This window comes from Nelumbo lutea, chromosome 1, assembly GCF_056320005.1.
Source record: "Nelumbo lutea isolate HS-2025 chromosome 1, American lotus-T2T, whole genome shotgun sequence".
Classification (NCBI taxonomy): domain Eukaryota; kingdom Viridiplantae; phylum Streptophyta; class Magnoliopsida; order Proteales; family Nelumbonaceae; genus Nelumbo; species Nelumbo lutea.
In genome coordinates this window covers 155,944,260-155,962,356 of record NC_142684.1, presented here as the reverse complement: position 1 = coordinate 155,962,356, position 18,097 = coordinate 155,944,260, and the positions used below count along the sequence as shown (strand labels likewise).

The window sequence follows — 18,097 nt, the reverse complement described above, 5'->3', positions numbered from 1 at the left end:
AATCAAGCAATGACTCCCACAAATCAAAGAATATGAATTCACATCAACTCCAACCACGGTGGCAGCACTTCTGTATGTGTGTGTGACCTGACCTCTGTTTCTGTACATGTCAGCGATGGATCATGGAAATGAAAATGAGACCGGATCTGCTACTAACACATGGCGTCTCACACCGATTTCACAGGTACATTTCACCGTGTATTAGAAATATTTTTCGTATTTATGTGTTATTATTATTTAGGAAAAATATTTTTAATGGACGGTGGGATGTGCCTGTGTGAGGCGCCCTATGTTATGCTTTTTGATTTCCATTGTAGGCGTGCTTCTGTGATCTATCTAGTGTCAGTGTCACAGACTCACAGTATTTGAAATTTTGAATTGAACATCAAAATAATTTTGGTCGGACATTTAGCCGAATCCCCCGACTATCATCTCTCCCATTTTCCCAAGTCACACAGTCTCAACCCCGTTTCTGCCACCACGTCTCCTCTATTCCTTGCTTCTCTGCTCAAATTTCAGTTTCTAAAAGTTTCAACCACTGAGCGGGAGGGAATGTAGAGAAGCTCAGAGACAACAGAACAGACAACCCCCGTAAAAAATGCCGAGCCCAACATCACCTTTATCCACCACCACCCTCACCACCACCGGCGCCACCGCCAGCAAAGAAACCCGGATTCTGTATTGCCTCCTAGCCATCTCTCTCTTATCACCCCTCTTCATGCTCTCCTTTTCTTCTTCCTCTACCACCACTCCCGCTTCTTCATCTGGGTCTTTTCCATTTGCCTTTTCAGGGCATCATTTTCAATACAAGCAGCTCATTTTGCTTAATCCAAATCAAGCCGACCACAGCTCACTCACCCCCAAACCCCCTTCCATCGCTTATTTCATCACGGGCTCCAATGGGGACTCTCAGCGCATGCTCAGACTTCTCTTCGCCATCTATCACCCAAGAAACCAATACCTCCTCCACCTCGACCTAACCGCTCCCCAGTCCCAACGAGACGATCTCGCTGTATCGGTCCAATCCGTCCCTGTCTTTCGTGCCGCTCAGAACGTCAATGTCGTGGGCAAAGCCGACTTCGCTTACTCCCGTGGGTCCTCCGCTGTTGCCTCCACTCTTCATGGTGCTGCCATTCTTCTCCGCTTCTTTTCCGACTGGGATTGGTTCATTAACCTCTCTGCTGCCGATTATCCCCTTGTCACGCAAGATGGTGTGTGCCTTTGAAAGAATTTCTGACCTTCTATTGGTTGATTTTGATCTGTGGAAGATTGTTTATTTTGTTGTGTTTGAAATCGTTTATCTGATCTGGGTTTTGTAGATCTTCTCCACATATTTTCCTTCTTGCCAAAGGATCTCAATTTTGTAAATCACACCAGTCACATTGGGTGGAGAGAGTAAGACATTAGAGCAGTTTCTGAAAGTTTTATCATTGGTTATGTTTTGTTTTTGGTTTTAAAAGAAAAGAAATAGGTGAAGTTTCTTTCTGCTAATATGAAAGATATGAAATGTGCTTGATGTTGCAGATCCCGGAGAATGAAACCAATCATTATTGATCCAGGTTTTTATCTCACAACTAAGAGTGATATATTTTATGCAACACAGAAGAGGGAGTTCCCAAATGCCTACAGATTGTTCACAGGTTAGTATTTGTTCATACATCTACTTTTAATGAACTGTAGTATTTTATAGTCCATATACAAATTTGAGATGTCAAATTCATACATATTCATAGTTTGGAAGGTGTAGGATATCATCGAGCCTTCTGAGATTAATATATTAGCCACTGTGTAAGATTAAAGTTTTATGAGCATATTGTCAATAATGCTTCAAATGCTTTAGATAGTTGAAATATGCGTAAGATATTCCTTAATGCCAGTGTTCTCTGATTTGGGCGGAGTAAATGAATAACCAAATGCTTTTGCTCGGCAGTAGAAAAAGTTTAGCATGGGATGGCATGGCCACCTAGTTTGTGTATTTGAAAGCAGCATCCAAATAGATACTAAAACTCTATCAAACATTTCTATTGTTGACTCCCTAATGATGCCAGCTTTGTGTGCAGTAGTCATGAAGGCTGCATCTGACATGCTTTCAGAGGAGAGTGCTGTTGTTGAGTGCTGCAGAAATAACTGATGGCAACTTCTGATAGTGAATACAAAACAAGTGTGATGGTATAACCTGATTCCATGGCTGTACAAAAGACATTGGGTAAACTTAATGGTACCAACTACGTGCCATAGTCAAAGTAGGTGGAGGTAAATTTGACGGCGAGAGGAAAGTTAAAAATTGAAGAAAACAAACCAGACCCAGGAGTTATAGTGTATAATGATTGGATCCAAGAGAATGCACAGATTATGACATGTCTTTGCAATAATATGGAACCTCATATCAATGTGAACTTGATGTTCTTTGATATTGCAAAAGAAATTCGGGAACATGCTAAGCAGTTGTATTCTGGACAAGACAATGTAACTAGAATCTATCAATTGTATCATGAGTATTTTCAACTACAACAAGGTGATAGGAGTGTGGAAGAGTACTATGCTTACTTGAAGAGTCTGTGGAATGAATTGGATTTGTATCAGCCTCTTTTGATTGATCTTGAAGTGCAAAAACAATAGAGAGATCAGTTAGATATGTCAAGTTTTCTTTCCTGATTGAGGTCTGAATTTGAACCAATGCGTGCTTAGATTTTAGGTAGTAGTGACATAACTACACTATCAAAAGTTTTCTCCAGAGTAAGAAGGGATATGAGTCCACATACAGATAGCTCTCCAGTACTAGAGAAGTCTGCCCTCGCCGCAACCAGAGGTGGTAGAGGTGGTTCACGTGGTAGAAGTAGCTATCCCCAGAGGGGGTAACCGTGGTGTGAGAGGAGATTACAGTGGTGGTAGAACTTGGAATTTTAGAGGTCGTGGTGTCAGTGTTGCTGGTTGAGGAATAATCAAAGAAAGCAACTATTGTGGACGGGAAGGACATACTGTGAACTATTGCTATGATCAGCATGGCCCACTATCTACTTGCGAAATTTCGCTAATGTTGCTTGACATATGTCGATGTCGAGGCTCACTGACATGAAAATGGATGGTAAAATAAAAATTACATTATTTTGGTTGACATTTCCTATATTTCGAAAATGTTGACCAAATCGGTCCAAATAACAAAAAAAAGACAGTTTTAATATATTAGTATATTATATTAATATAATACAGTATATTAATATAAATTATTCTATTGATAATTTCTATTTAATATTTATAAAAAAGAATTAACAAAAAATAAAACAAAAGAATAAATTAATTACTTTATAATATAAAATATAAAATATTTTTCAAGTAATAAAATATTAACTAGTTAGTATTTTTAAAATATTTATTAAAATCAGAAAATGTTTATTAAATTTTATAATAAATCATATTCTAAATTTAATATAAAAATGAGAATAAATTTATTAATTTTATACTAAATGATAATTTATTATTAATTTAGTATTAAAAATCATAATAAATTCATTAAGTTTTATAAGGAATCTGAATTTATCATAATCTTAATACTACAAAAAGGAGAATCAATTTATTAAATTTATAATAAAACATAATGTATTATAAATTTAATATTTAAAAATCAGAATAAATGTATTTCTATTTACTAGTGTGAAATAAATATATTAGAATTTATAATAAATCAGAATTAAAAATAAGAAAAGAAAATATCGGATAACCTTGTAAAAACATCAAAATGCATAATGAATTAGTAAATTGTCATTTACTAATTTGTTATTGATCTTAGTTTCTTAGCTTTATATAATGGTTGGGAATAAGATAATAGTTTAGAAATATGTATTAATGCTTCTTTTATCATTTTACAAAATATCATTGCATATTTCCACATATATCATAATATTTCCACAATGTCTCTAATTTTTACAATATTTCCCCTCGACATTTCCGACATATGTCCCATATTTTGATAAGCAACATTTCCATCGACATTGACATTTTAAACCTTGGTTATTCCTTATGTGACCTTTGAAAATGTTCCTTTCTTTATCGCAACTGAGCCTACTTCTCTTGATACTCTATCCCCACCTCCTCTTCCCTTACTCGTGAAGGTGTTTGTGCCTGCTCATGTTGTTCAAGAGTCAATACGACCATTGATTCATCGAGTGTATGCTCACAACCCTCATGGTATTGTGTTTCAGCCTTCTCCAACTCCATCTCAGCCATCACCAACTCCTTTGTCAATGGATCCATCTCATTTCGATTTGCCCATTACACTTTGCAAAGGTAAGCGTGCTTGTACTGAATATCCTATATCTCGTTATGTTTCAAGTGCCCATTTATCTCCATCCTATTGGAATTTTGTATCCCTTCCATCGTTTGTGTTTGTTCCTAGATCTCTTCAAGATGCTTTTCTCTCTCTAGAATGGAAAAGGGCGATGGATGAGGAATTTTATACTCTTCAATCTAATCATACTTGGGACCTCACTTCTTTGCCTCCAGGGAAGAAAGCAGTTGGTTATCAGTGGGTTTACATGGTTAAGCATCTTGTTGATGGTAGTGTGGAGAGATATAAAGCACGCTTAGTAGCCAAAGGGTATACACAAACCTATGGTGTTGATTATATAGATACTTTTTCACCTGTAGCTAAAATGGATTCACTTCGGGTGCTTATTCCCCTGGCTGCACATTTTGATTGGCCATTGTTCCAGTTGGATATTAAAAATGCATTTCTTTACAGTGGCCTAGAGGAGGAGGTGTATATAGAGCAACCTTCAGGGTGCGTTGCTCAGGGGGGAGGAAGGTAAGCTGTGTCGGTTGAAGAAAGCAATTTATGGGTTGAAGTAATCTCCGAGGTTCTGGTTTGGGAGATTCAGTAGTGTAGTACAACAGTTTGGGATGACACAATGTAGGGTTGATCATTCAATGTTCAGTAGAGATACTACCTCTAAGAAGATTGTGTTGGCAGTTTATGTTGATGACATTATTATCACAGGAAGTGATGAGCATGGCATTGAAAAGTTCAAACGGTTCTTACAAAGCTAGTTCCAAACTAAGGACTTGGGGCACTTGGAATATTTTCTGGGCATAGAAGTAGCAAGGTCAAAGTCAGGAATCTCCCTCTTTCACAAAGGAAGTATGTGCTTGACTTGTTGGAAGAAATTACTCTTTTAGGGGCAAAGCCAATGGATACCCCTATAGATTCGAATGTGAAGATGTCTACTAGGAGGGGGAGCCCTTAGCTGATCCTGGACGGTATAGGAGAGTAGTTGGAAAACTGATTTATTTAACCATTACAAGACTAGACATTTCCTTCAATGTTGGATTATTGAGGCAATTCATGCAGAATCCAAGGACAATCCATTTGGAAGGTATTGTTAGAGTTCTATGCTATTTGAAGCGTGCTCCATGTAAAGGGTTGTTGTATAAGAAAGAGAGAGAACTTTCCTTGGAAGGGTACGCAAATGCTTATTGGGCAAGGTCGATTACTGATAGGAAATCAACAACTAGTTACTACACAATTTTGGCAGGGAATTTGATTATACTTGGAAAAGCAAGAAGTAGAATGTGGTGGCCATGAGTAGTGTTGAGGCTGTGTACAAAGCCATGGCCCACACTACATGTGAGTTGGTGTGGTTGAAGCAACTATTACAATAGATGGGAATATCAGTCACAACCCCCATGAAGCTATCTTGTGACAACCAGGTAGCCATTCATATATCTTCCAATCCAATGTATCATGAGAGGACCAAACACATAGAGGTGGATTGTCACATTGTTAGAGTAAAGGTGGTCAGTGGAGAAATCATTGCCCCATATGTGATGTCTGAAGATCAACTAGTTGATTTGTTTACCAAAGGCTTGAGTGGTGCTCAGACGAAATACATTTGTAACAAGTTGGAGTTGTATGATATACATGCTCCAATTTGAGGGGGAGTGTTAAAATATAGTTTTGTTCTAGGGTTATTTTAGTCTTTTTCTCTTCTTTAAATCTATGTTTTTTGTCTTAATTCTCAAGTCTCTGTATACAGGGGTAGTATTGTAATTTTACTTTTCATTATGAATTAAACATATAGGGCAGTAGTTCTTTCTCTCTCTCTCTCAGAGACTGTGAAGCCCTATTTGGTTCGACTTCTTCTCCACTTCTTCTCTGTCTCTTCCCCTTCTAGGCTCATATCAAAGGTTTTTTTTTTTTATTTATTTAATTAAATGTAGGCCTGATAACAGAACCTAAGGCACGTAAGTGTGTCTTCCTAGGATATGCCTCCACACAGAAGGGATGCTGTTTTGATCCGATTCATGGAACCCGCTTTGTATCTAGGCATGCCACATTCGCTAAGTCTATTCCTTTCTTTGGTATTTCTCCTAAGGGGGAGCATTCTGAGGAGCCATTTGTTATGTCCCTAGCTATTCCTCTTCCAGTTCCTTTTAAGTCTTCTGTTGAGTCATTTACTTATTGCCTTTCCTTCCATTGTGTCTATTTCACATGTTCTCGCTCCCCTTCCTCTAGCTCATCCTCCCTTGTTTCCTTCACATCCTATTGTCCAAAGGTGGTACCAAAGACAAAGACTCAGGCATGGGCAAGTTGTTTCCACTCTTTTAATAGAGCCCCTTGCACTTTCCATCACTACTGAGGTCATAGGTCTACCTTTCTTTGACCCATCTGCTACCTTCTTAGATCTTGACCTTCCTATTGTCCTTTTCAAAGGCAAGCGGAAGTGTACAACACATTGTATCTCTAAACACCTATCTTACAACCTTCTTTCCCCAACCTATTATTTTTTTCTTGCCTTTGTTTCTACCCATGTGATTACCAGGTTTGTACTATAAGCCTTGTCCAAAATTGAATGGAGGGATGCTATGATGATTGAGTTAGATGCTTTGCATAAGAACCATACCTGGGATATTGTGGACTTGCTTGAAGGGAAGGAACCCATGGGTTGTAAGTGGGTATTCACTATCTAGTATCATTCTGATGGTACTATTTGAGAGGTTTAAGGCTTGATTAGTTGATAAAGGCTACACTCAAATGTATGGTATTGATTACCTTGAGACTTTTGCTCCTATGGATAAAATGACTTTAGTTCGAGTTTTGTTGTCTCTAGCTACTATTTTTGATTGACCCCTTTACTAGTTTGATGTTACAAATGCTTTCTTAAATGGAGACCTACATGAAGAGGTCTATATGTCTTTACCTCCAGGAGTGTATGAAAAGGAAATGTAAGGGAAGGTGTGTAAATTGAAGAAGTCCCTTTATGGCCTCAAACAATTTCCTAAAGCTTGGTTTTAGAGATTCAGACTTGCCCTTGTTTCTTTTGGTTACACACAGACTCAATTTGACCATACTTTATTTGTGAAGAGAAGTTACTGTTTGGTGACTTTTCTGATTGTTTATGTTGATGACATTGTGGTTACTGGTAATGATTAAGCTTAAAAGGTTTCTTAACACTTAATTTGAGATCAAAGAGATATCAGATGTTTCTTAGGAATTGAATTTCCTAGATCTAACTATGGTATCTTCATTTCTCAATGCAAGTATCTTCTTGATCTCCTTGCGGAGACTGGTAAATTTGGTGCCAAATCGGCTTCCACCCCTATAGACTTAAAACACAATATTTCTGCTACTGATGGTGAACTGTTGTTTGATAGGGGAGTGTTCTAGAGATTGCTTGGGAAGTTGTTATATCTTTGCTTGACTCGGCTAGATATTTCATATGCAATGAGTGTCATTAGTCAGTTTATGCATTTTCCCAGATATACACATTTAGTAGCTACAGAAAGAGTTTTGTGCTACTTGAAATGCACTCCAAGGAAAGGTGTTTTGTTTGCCAAGCATGGACACATGAAGCTAGAGGCATACACTGATGCTGACTGGGCTGGGTGTATTGATGATAGGGGATCCACCTCAAGATGCCTTGATGGCAGGGAACATTGTCTCATGGAGGAGTAAGAAATAGTCTATAATAGCTAGATCTTTAGCTGAAGCTGAGTACAGGGCAATGGCACATGGAGTGTCAGAATTATTGTGGCTAAGATCACTTTTGAGAGAGTTGGGCATTGACTATAAAAAGCCAATGATGCTCTATTGTGACAACTAGGCAACTATCAACATTGCACATAATCCCATTTAGTATGACGGAACTAAGCACATAGAGGTTGATAGACATTTTATACGGGAGAGAGTTGCTTTAGGGGAAGTTTGCTTGCCATTTATTGCTTCAAAAGAGCAATTGGTTGATGCTTTGACCAAAGGTGTTCCAAAAGGAAAGTTGACACACTATATAAGCAAGATAGGCATGATTGACATCTATGCTCAGCTCGAGGGCAAGTGTAGAGAGATTGGGCTGAATGGGCCCTAGTATTTGTTTTATGTTTTAAGTAGTGTTTTATTTAATTTTTGTGTTAATGGGTTGTTAACTTGATTTTTAATTTCTTTTAAGTTATCACTTAGATGGCTGCCCACTTAAGAGCAGAAATGTAATTAGCCTAATTAATTCAGATTAATAAAAGATTAGTGAAGGGAGAGAAGAAACAATTGAACTCTCTTCTCCTTTCTCTTCTCCATCTTCTCCTATTTTTCTGTTATCTTCTTTTCTCTCTCTTTCTTTTCTGCTATAATCAGTATTTTTCTATCAGATCTGAAGGACATATTTATATCTAGAGGAATGCCACTTGGTAAAATCCACACCAGCTTTGAAAATCTGTCATTTTTTTGTGTCCTACATTGAAAGGTTTATTGGCACTACTTAATCAGCTTCTTAGCACTGAGCAAGTTGCTTTTGCTTAGCTGTCCTCTTAGAACACTAAGAGGATGCTTTTCTTTAATTTTTTACCCCTAAAAGAAATGTAAAAGACTCTCCCCCCTAGTGGCTTTGACATCCATTGTGTGCCAAACTCTCCAATCCTGTGAATCCCGATCAATGAGCAGTTCTTCCTCTGGATCAACCCTAGTAAAGCTGTCAACGAAGAACCTACCTAAAAATTCTCTCCAATTTCTCAGAAAACTGGCATCCCTAACCTCAACAGTCTTCAAATTAACTTAACATCTTTGGACATCTCCCCAAGATGTAGAGCTCCACTGAAGTAGAAGCACGGGAAGGATATATGCTCATGGACCATTCAGATGGATTTTTGAGAACAAAAGTTGGGTTTTTTGAAACCTACCCATAGTTGTATATTTGTCGTATACATATTTACTATAATTACATTAAAGCCCAAAACAGTTCCTCCCTGGCCACTCCTTGCTTTGCTAGAGACCTAGAGCATCAACCAGTCCATTTGCTGATCTTGTAGTAAACTTAAAAAGGAATATGTTTTTTTTTTTAGTCTCTAGTGTTTAAAGTTGAAGTTTATAGTCTATATTAGCAAGAGAATATGTTTTTCTATATCATGCTTTTAGTTTATCAAATGTTTTATTTGATAAAGAAGTTTGGTGTCCCTATTGGATTGCCATTCCATGTTAAAGAAGTTTGGTGTCAGCCTATCCCACCAAAGGTTGGGAGTTTTTGTTGGGAAGCTTTCTTGGAAAGAGTCAACAAAGGATATTTGCTTCAAATAAAAAGACCCAATAGATGTTTATTTCCTCATTGGTGTGCTCTTTGTAAAGCTGATGGCGAGTCTAGTAACCACTTATTAGTATCCTGCCAATTTGCAAAAGAAATATTTGGGAATGGTTTACTTCTTTGTTTGGGTGCACATGGAATCCCCCACTGAATGTGCAAAGCTTGTTTACTTCCTCTTCTTTCATCTGGCCAATGAAAAGAGGAAGGATTATGTGGAGATGTCCCCTATGTAATGGAAATGATGACTCATCTAGCCATTTTCTGATTCATTGTGACTTTACTCACTGGGTGTGGTTAAGAGTGTTGGAACTATTTGAAATTAAGCTATGTTTCTCAGCTGATGTGAAGGGATTCATAGAGGCTTGGTGTCTGGGAGGTCTAGCAAGGCTGGAAAGGTGGCATGGTGCATTCTTCTTGCAGCTATACTACGGGCTCTGTGGAGTGAAAGAAATAACAGAATTTTTGAAGGAACTCAGACCTCAAAAGAAGTGCTGAGAATAGTACTGGAGATGATCCACTCATGGTTATTCACCTGCTGTTTAGATGTAGACATTCTAGATCCTTTTTTGAGTTTGATTTTGTAAGGAGTGGATAGTTGTTTTTTGTTGTATGGGTTGCTGTTTTCTGGACTATATGGGAAGAAAGAAACTCAATGATTTTTTTTTTCAGATGAGGGAAGATTAGAAATTGTGCTAAGAAAAGAAACTGGAAGGGTCCATTTGGAAGGAGTACAAATACAAATATGTAGAGTGCAAAGCTTTGTATTTTGTATTATTTTGTATTAATTTGGAGAGGTTTTCATACATATTTTTTATTAAAAACAGAGGGATCCCGAAACACCTATAAACAGGTGTATTGGGACCCCAAAGATACGATACAGGGGCGTATCGTATCGAAAATTTGAACCTTGGATATAAGCAATCAAGAGTATTTCATTGTCATGCACTTACAAAGATATATGGAGAAAGTCCTCAAAGCCTAAAATTGGTCTTTACAGTGTACTGCCTTATTACAAAGTTCCAATTAAACTCAAAAACCCTTGCTGGTAAATCATTAAAACATCCACCAAAGAGCTAAAAAAATTGAGACCCACAAAAAAATTGAGAGCCCTTCTTCAATCCTTAAAAAAAATGTGGATGACAACATTGTCTAAATATTTTTGGAGCATTATCTAGCAATCTGTTGGGGCATTGTGAGAAAAAGAACAGAATTTTTTATGGGAAGAAACGAGGTTGCAAGATGCTATCTGCTGATGTTAGTTAGAAATATTATTATGGACTGGGTGCTTCCTCATCTGGAGTTGGAAGATGTGGAATGATCTTTTTTGGGTTTGATTTTTGGACTACTCTTGACATTGTCAATGGTGATATATAGTGAGGTTTATGTTTGTTTCCTTTGGGTTTGTCTCAGTGATTTGGAATTGGTTTCTCTCTCTATTTGGTTGCAGGTGGACCCCCCACAAAATGTACAGAGCTTGTTTGCTCCCTTTTCTGCTAGTGGGTTAAGGAAAAGAGGTAGATTACTGTGGAGATGTGTGGAAGAGCAGCCATTTGTTGGACAGTTTGGGAAGAAAGAAATCAAAGAAGTTAATATGAAAATGAAAGAAGGATGCCATCATTGAAACAATAACTGTTAGCATTGGGTCAAGACTATGAAAATCTTTGAAGGCTTTTCAGCAGGAGATATTATCAAGAATTGGAAAAAAGTGGTTTATTCAGGTCCCCTTAAATCTGTGACTATTATACTTTGTTCCCCTCCAGCTGTTGGGTTCACAAAACTAAATTTTGATGGAATTAGTGGAGGCAACCCGTGTAGGAGTTTTTAGGGATGTGAAAGGAAAAAATCTTGCTATGTTTTCCGGTCCCATTGGAGTAGGGGATTCCTTAATAGCTGAGGTTTAGGCGGTTTTGGAAGGGATAAGGAGAGCAAAGGAATTAAATATCAGAAAATTGGTTGTAGAAGGTGATTCAATGTTGTTCATTGGCTGGCTTCAAAAGGAAGAGAATGGGTTCTGGAAGTTTTCAAATGAGAAAAAGATGTATAAAAGGCCAACTCAGGACATGAAAATCAAGCTTCAGTGGATTAAGAGAAGTGCAAGCTCCTTTGCGGATGCACTTGCAAAACAAGGGGTGGGAAGAGCTAATATTTTTTGGGCAATATTGTAATATAAGTTTTATTCTTGGGGAGGGTTAAGAGATTTTACCCCTCCCCTTGCTCTATTGTAGTTGCTCCTCTTCTATTCCGTTTTTTCCTTATTTTAATGAAACTATTTGTTATAAAAAAATTTCATTTCCTTTATGTCAAAATAGACCTGACCTCTAGATAGTGTTCCTTCAAGGAAAACCCCTACCATATACAACCCAAACAGAGCTGGATAAGATCTTTGAATGATTGACATGTCCATGCATCATGGGAGCATAGAATAATTTCCAAACATCTGCTATCCCAGGAAAAGATGGAAGATATGATTCACTGATCTCCCAGTCAATTTACTCAGAAAACAAATTTTCTGAATTTTGTTTCTTCTATGATTTAGATATATTAATTTTTTACTATAAAAAATAATCTTTTTGAGAAAAACTATAAAAAATAATTTAAATGGTTATTGTGTAAGCCTTTTGTCTTGGAGACCAGAACACATGAATGTTTCAACACGGGGAGAGGAAAACTCTCAACTCCAAATGCAGCCAAGACAGACAAGCTCAAAAATCCCTGCTTGGAAGGGCAATGTAGAAGGATCTCACTTGAAGTACACCTTGTATTCCTCTTTTCAAATTACCTTGTCTCTTTGATCTTGCTTGGTGAGGCTATGAGAGAGTACTAACTTCTGGAAAAGGATAAGGCATTCAAAACTTTTCTTGTTTAAAAGAGGTCTGTGGAATACTAAGTTCCATTTCCCACTTGAGTGGAAAGTTTGTAAAGCCTTGGGCAAAGATCCTGAGAGAAGATACCTGTGCCAAACGAATTGGGATCTGCTCCTCACAGAGCGCACCTCACACTGACCTTGCAGCCACATCCCACCCTGTATTGGGATATCTCCCCATGAATAATAAATACAAGTACGGGAAATGTTCCCAATGTATGGCCAGGACATGCTGTGATGTTGATGTGAGCTATGCTCTGCAAGGAGCAGATCTGGACTCCTGCCAAGCCTCCCAAAACCAGACTTCAATTTGTTTTCCACAGGGAATTCTGTTAAGGTTGAATAGTCTCTTTTTTTTTTTTTTTATGGTAAAGGTAATGTCTTGGTGATGCCTGCCTTTCTACAAGCATAATGCCATAAGAGGTATCCACTACGCTTGAACCTGGGGGAGGGGGTAATAATAATTGAGGTTTGATCCTTGGTGTACATCAATTGTTGTTATAAACTCCATCTTGCTAGCAATATTATGGGATTAAGTAGACGTGGCTTATAACTTTTTCCAGCTTCCTAGAGGATATATTTATGGTCTTTGGTGGTTTGAGTTGTCATACTATTCTCCATGTACTAGTAAGTTCTTTCATAATTTTTTTTGGCATCATTTGTTCTTTTTCTCATTTAAACCAAATTGCCAAATCGCCTTGACTAAACTGTATTTTTAATGGAATCAGTCACAATGGATCACAACCTGGAAGAATGTTTAGTCTTCATTTCAGCGAACCTTCATAGGAATTTGTACGACTCATGTTAGACCCCCCTTCTTGTGGTACACATTAGAACTCGCTTATTCATTTGTTTGTTAGCTAATATGAAGCAATCATTTTCAAAATAATAATAATATTAATATGATGCAATACTGAATTTATTCATTCATTTTGAAAACCTTATACATGCACACTGTCAAGTGATGGCTTTTCCTATATCCCTAGTTTTTGTTTTTCATTTTTTCAACCATTATCAATTTGGATCAGCAACATGGTGGTGGATTGCCCATGGTTCAATTAGACTGTTCCTAACTGCAAGTATATGATCATGATTTTCAACCATTTTATAGCTTTTACCATATCCATGAATTGTCATGATGTCAGTATCACATCCAAAAACAGTAATAGTTGTACAAGAGGTTGAGTTCGTGCTGGTTGGGCTTCTCTATTCATTCTGTTTTACCGGAGAAGCATCATTTTCATGTATCATGTAATTCCTATATAAATCATACAACCTCAAGATAGATTTTATAATCACCATTTTGAGAAGAAAATTGGTGGTGACATTTGTTTAAAGACATTTCAGTGGGTCAAAGCTGCTTGCATGCAAATCATGCATAATGCACGAGTTTTGAGTAAAAAAATTAATGAAAATCCCATACCCAGTCTTAGTGGTACTGTATGCCTTAAAATTTTGCAGGATTGGTATCCACTATTCTGAATCGTGAATTTGTGGAGTTCTGCGTCTTGGGTTCAGACAATTTACCAAGGATTTTACTGATGTATTTCTCAAATATGCCTTCCTCACAAGCCAACTACTTCCAGACCATTCTCTGTAATTCTCCAGAGCTCAAGAAGACTATAGTTAACCACAACTTGCACTATGTCTCATGGGATACACCCCCTAAACGGGAGCCGCGTGCACTTTCTTTGAAGGACTTCAATGAGATGATTCAGAGCGGAGCAGCCTTTGGTAGTCGATTCCTCCCAGATGATCCAGTTCTTGACCGCATCGATGAAGAAGTGTTGAACCGCACTGCCGGCAAGGTCATCCCTGGAGGTTGGTGTCTAGGTGATCCCAAAAATGATTCGTGTACGGTTTGGGGAGATGTTGATGTGCTGAGGCCTGGTCCAGGAGCTAAGAGACTTGAGAGGCGAATTGTTGAATTGCTCTCAAGTGGTACATTCCATGCCAATCAATGTGACGAAACCCTAAATGAACCCAAAAGGGTCAATCAGAGTGTCCAGAATGTCACCCAAGACCAAAATTCAGTTGGATCAACTGAAGACCCAAAGCGCACTTGATTTAGTTAAATATTAATTTCATATGTATAAATTATTTTAAAATGTCCCATAATTAGCTTTTTGGGTGGCCAAACATTTTCCAAGTTTTTTCCTAGTGCTAGGTTTCTTCTCGTCATTTGTTTTTGTTTTTTTAGTTCACAGAATCCATTGGTTGAAAATTGAAATAGACGGTAGAACATTGATTGCAATCGTTGTATATTACAGTGAATGATCGCGAGTTCCTTTCTGGGCTCGCAACATTTTTGTAAGTAGTAACCAATTTCAATTTCATCATTTGCCAATTCTTTGTCATATCGACATTTATTTCCCAAATACTGTTGAATTGGTCTGTGACCTGACCCAGGCAGTGGTTTTTGGGCCAGTTTGTTTTATTTTTTATTAGTCTGGTTGGTTCAAAGTTGGATTAGGAATTGGAATCCTTTAGAATCAAATCAGAATGGTCTATTCCCAGTCTGGCTTAAACAGGAATGGGAATGAAAATTGAATTCAGCGGGAATGATGGAGTGCCATTCCATCAGGAATGGGGATGAAATTCCAATTCCAGACCCCTATTCCTGCAAACCAAACAGGACCTTAATTTTTAAAGCATCATAGATTGATCCATTCGGACCAGATGATTGAACCACTGATCCAGAAACCAGTGGCCAACATGGTTTCAGTTACAGGTAAGTTTTTAAAACATTGATCTAGTCCGAGATAGCCAGTTTATGCATAAATATGCCAAAAGACAAGGTCCAAATTCAGTCTGATCACCGGACCAACATTAACAGGCATTATATTTTAGGTCATCGCCATGGCTTCAAAACGTACTTGAACTTTTAAGATTCATGTTATTGCAGAGATTGCTTATAGGAAAGAAAACATTGATTGCCAGTGTGGAGGATGCCACACGTCTGGGATTCATTTTGGAGCTAGAAACTTTTTCCGTGTATACTTTCCACACAACTTTGCAAACGAGGAGATAGAAAAAAGGGCCTTTGTAGTTTGTACAAAGAACCATCCTCAGTGATAAATGGTTCAAACTTCAAAGTATCAATGTCAAGCGTTTAATCACTTCATATTCATTACATTTTGCAGATATTTTGTGAAGCTGAACATTAACATTTGAATGTATTTAATAGGCCTAACTAATTTGGTGACCCTACATACTGATACGCAATACTTTGAACCTTGATCTCATACCACTTGTATTACAATAATTTACCAGGGTGAGATGCAATATTTTCAGTAACATTCAAGGAGAACATAGCCATATTGCACGGTAACTAAACCGAGGTCTAAATTATCAGCATCAAAAAGAGTATACATGCATACGGTGGAATGGCTTGGGTATACATGAATATATTGGAAATACTTGTATAAATCCAAAAAAAAAAAAAAGAATTACTAACACTAACATGACTATGAATAAGTTACAAACACATACTTGAATAATTTGGTTACCAAAAAGACATGCTTTAATGGTTTATGTGAATTGTGAATTACTTGGATACGCTTAGAGAATGCTGGGAAATGGAAGATTTAAAAATTTAAGACAACCTGTATACAGCCATAGATAAGAGGAGATGGGGAAGAGAAATATTCAAGAAAAGACAAATCTGAGAGGCAGATGGCAGCCCGCTCTGCTAGAATACTAAGATGAACATAATAAAAGATGAAAAGTCAAAAACTACCCCTGCACTAACGGAACATACAAACACAATATAACCAAATATACATTTTATTAATACTTGAAAACAGTACTTCTGAAATTCATAAAATTGATAAAAAAAACTGAAATTCATAAAATTGGGTTAAAAGCCAAATATTAAAAACCATGCTGTTTAACACTAATGATATAGTGTAGATAATGTTAAGGTTCTTGCAGTTCACATGGGAGACCTGGGTTTTGATTCTGCAAACTTGTATGTAATTTAATTTTATGCACCTAAGAAACATGCAATATGATCACTAGAAAAAAATGTGGTTGTAATAAAAGTTTTGGAAACAGAAACCCAAGAACCCATTCAGTATGGATGCAAGAAGCTTTGACACGAGTTGCACAATATACAAACTCCACTTACAACCCTGCAAACTTCTAGTAATGACTCATCATGACATGCCTACAAAAATCTGACTAAAGAAGGCAAACCTTCAAAGCTAACCAGAAAGAATGAATCCGCAAGACCCTTGCTTAAATATCTAATTCTGCTTCATCATTGCAAGGTCATGGCTTACCCACTTATGATGTGCGGGAGCTTCACTTTTGCACAATCCCTGAGAGATTTGTCAGAAAACTCCTAGAAATGTGGCTACTGCAAAAACAAGGAACAGTACTCCACCCAAATAGCCAACCTGGTTGAAGAGTGCTTCATAAATGCCAAGTGCAGATATGCCCAACAACATAATAAGAGAACGGAAAAAGATTCTGACAATACCAGTTTTTCAGAAATATAGTTGGCAAGAAAAGCTCCTCCCAAAACTGCTATAGATGTTGCCAGTAGGTGCCCAGCAATGGCGCCACTAGCCACACCCCATGGAGACTGTAGAAAGAAATTATAATGGAATCATGACTAGGATGGCATGATATTCAGGGGCAATTCTACTTCAGGGTCAAATTCATGATATTGTACCTGTGCAGCACCTAGAGCAATTGTCGCAAGCATTGATCGATCTCCCCATTCCTGGAAGCAACCAAAATCTTGTTACTTAACTCTTTTTCTGTTGTTTCCCTCTAGAACTTCAGGCTGCGCTTGTTTTCGGTGTAGTACACCCCGGTTTGATTTTGCTCACATTTGTTTTCAATGTAAGTTTTACATAGATAATCAATGTAAAGACAATCGATTTTATTGATGTAAATTTTTCCATGCACTGACATACATTTTTCACCTTACAACGGTTCACTTTTTAAACCAATCAATGTACTTTTACATTGATAAAAACTTTACACCAAAAACAAATGCAGCCTTGAGTTCTCATGGTCAAGTGCTATCACTGATTCACTAATAGGAAGTTGTAAATAGTTCTAGATAGAAAATATGCCAAGCCAAGAATACGTTAAATGAAGGTCATGCTTGCATGTTAAAATACGAGAAGGTTTTCATAGTTAAGTTTAAGAAGTATCTTACAGCAAAGAATATGAGAGTAAAAGACTCCCAGATGACTTCAAGAGGATTCATAAGCCGCTTTGCCACCTGAAAAGGTTAATAAACATAATCCCACTATCAAGAAGTTAGAGAAAAACAAAGAAAGGGTGGAAGAAAAAGTCAAAATAGCACATAATGAGCAAGGATCAAAGTCATTGAATAACAAGAAGAGAAAAACGACAAAGAAACAAAACAAAACAATTTATAAGCTATCGTAAAATCATTGTGAAACAAATAAGAAACAAATTATGAAGTAGGTGATAGCATAAGTACAGTAATACTAATGGTTCCTACCAATTGGATGTATGGAATACTACTGTATCTCTACTAATAAAAAATAAATTAAAATAAAATAAAAGTCCAAACACTACCATATTGTCGATAAATGATAATATTGATTCCAATCAAACAAGGAAATCACTTTTAAGGTGGGAGTTGCATTTAAGAGTCCCTCAGAAAAGGCACTTCCCACTCTAAATTTGG

At 37.3% G+C, this 18,097-nt stretch overlaps 2 protein-coding genes across 2 annotated transcripts in view; one reads left to right on the top strand and one right to left on the bottom strand.

The window, feature by feature from the left end:
• The first annotated feature begins 264 nt into the window (after positions 1–264).
• LOC148878571 (beta-glucuronosyltransferase GlcAT14B-like) lies at positions 265–14,780 on the top strand. The gene is made up of 4 exons (XM_088956782.1): positions 265–1,211; positions 1,320–1,395; positions 1,525–1,640; positions 13,885–14,780. The coding sequence occupies exons 1-4, from the start codon at positions 599–601 to the stop codon at positions 14,487–14,489; spliced, it is 1,410 nt and encodes a 469-aa protein (XP_088812908.1). The 5' UTR covers positions 265–598; the 3' UTR covers positions 14,490–14,780.
• Positions 14,781–16,375: 1,595 nt separating this feature from the next.
• LOC148878570 (protein PAM71-homolog, chloroplastic) overlaps positions 16,376–18,097 on the bottom strand; it is a 66,170-nt gene continuing 64,448 nt past the window's right edge. Inside the window, exons 7-10 of the mRNA XM_088956767.1 lie at positions 17,597–17,662; positions 17,102–17,152; positions 16,907–17,011; positions 16,376–16,823 (exon numbers count right to left, since the gene is read on the bottom strand). Coding sequence (XP_088812893.1) covers positions 16,758–16,823; positions 16,907–17,011; positions 17,102–17,152; positions 17,597–17,662 — 288 coding nt within the window. The 3' untranslated portion in view covers positions 16,376–16,757. The remainder of the gene's footprint in view (positions 16,824–16,906; positions 17,012–17,101; positions 17,153–17,596; positions 17,663–18,097) is intronic.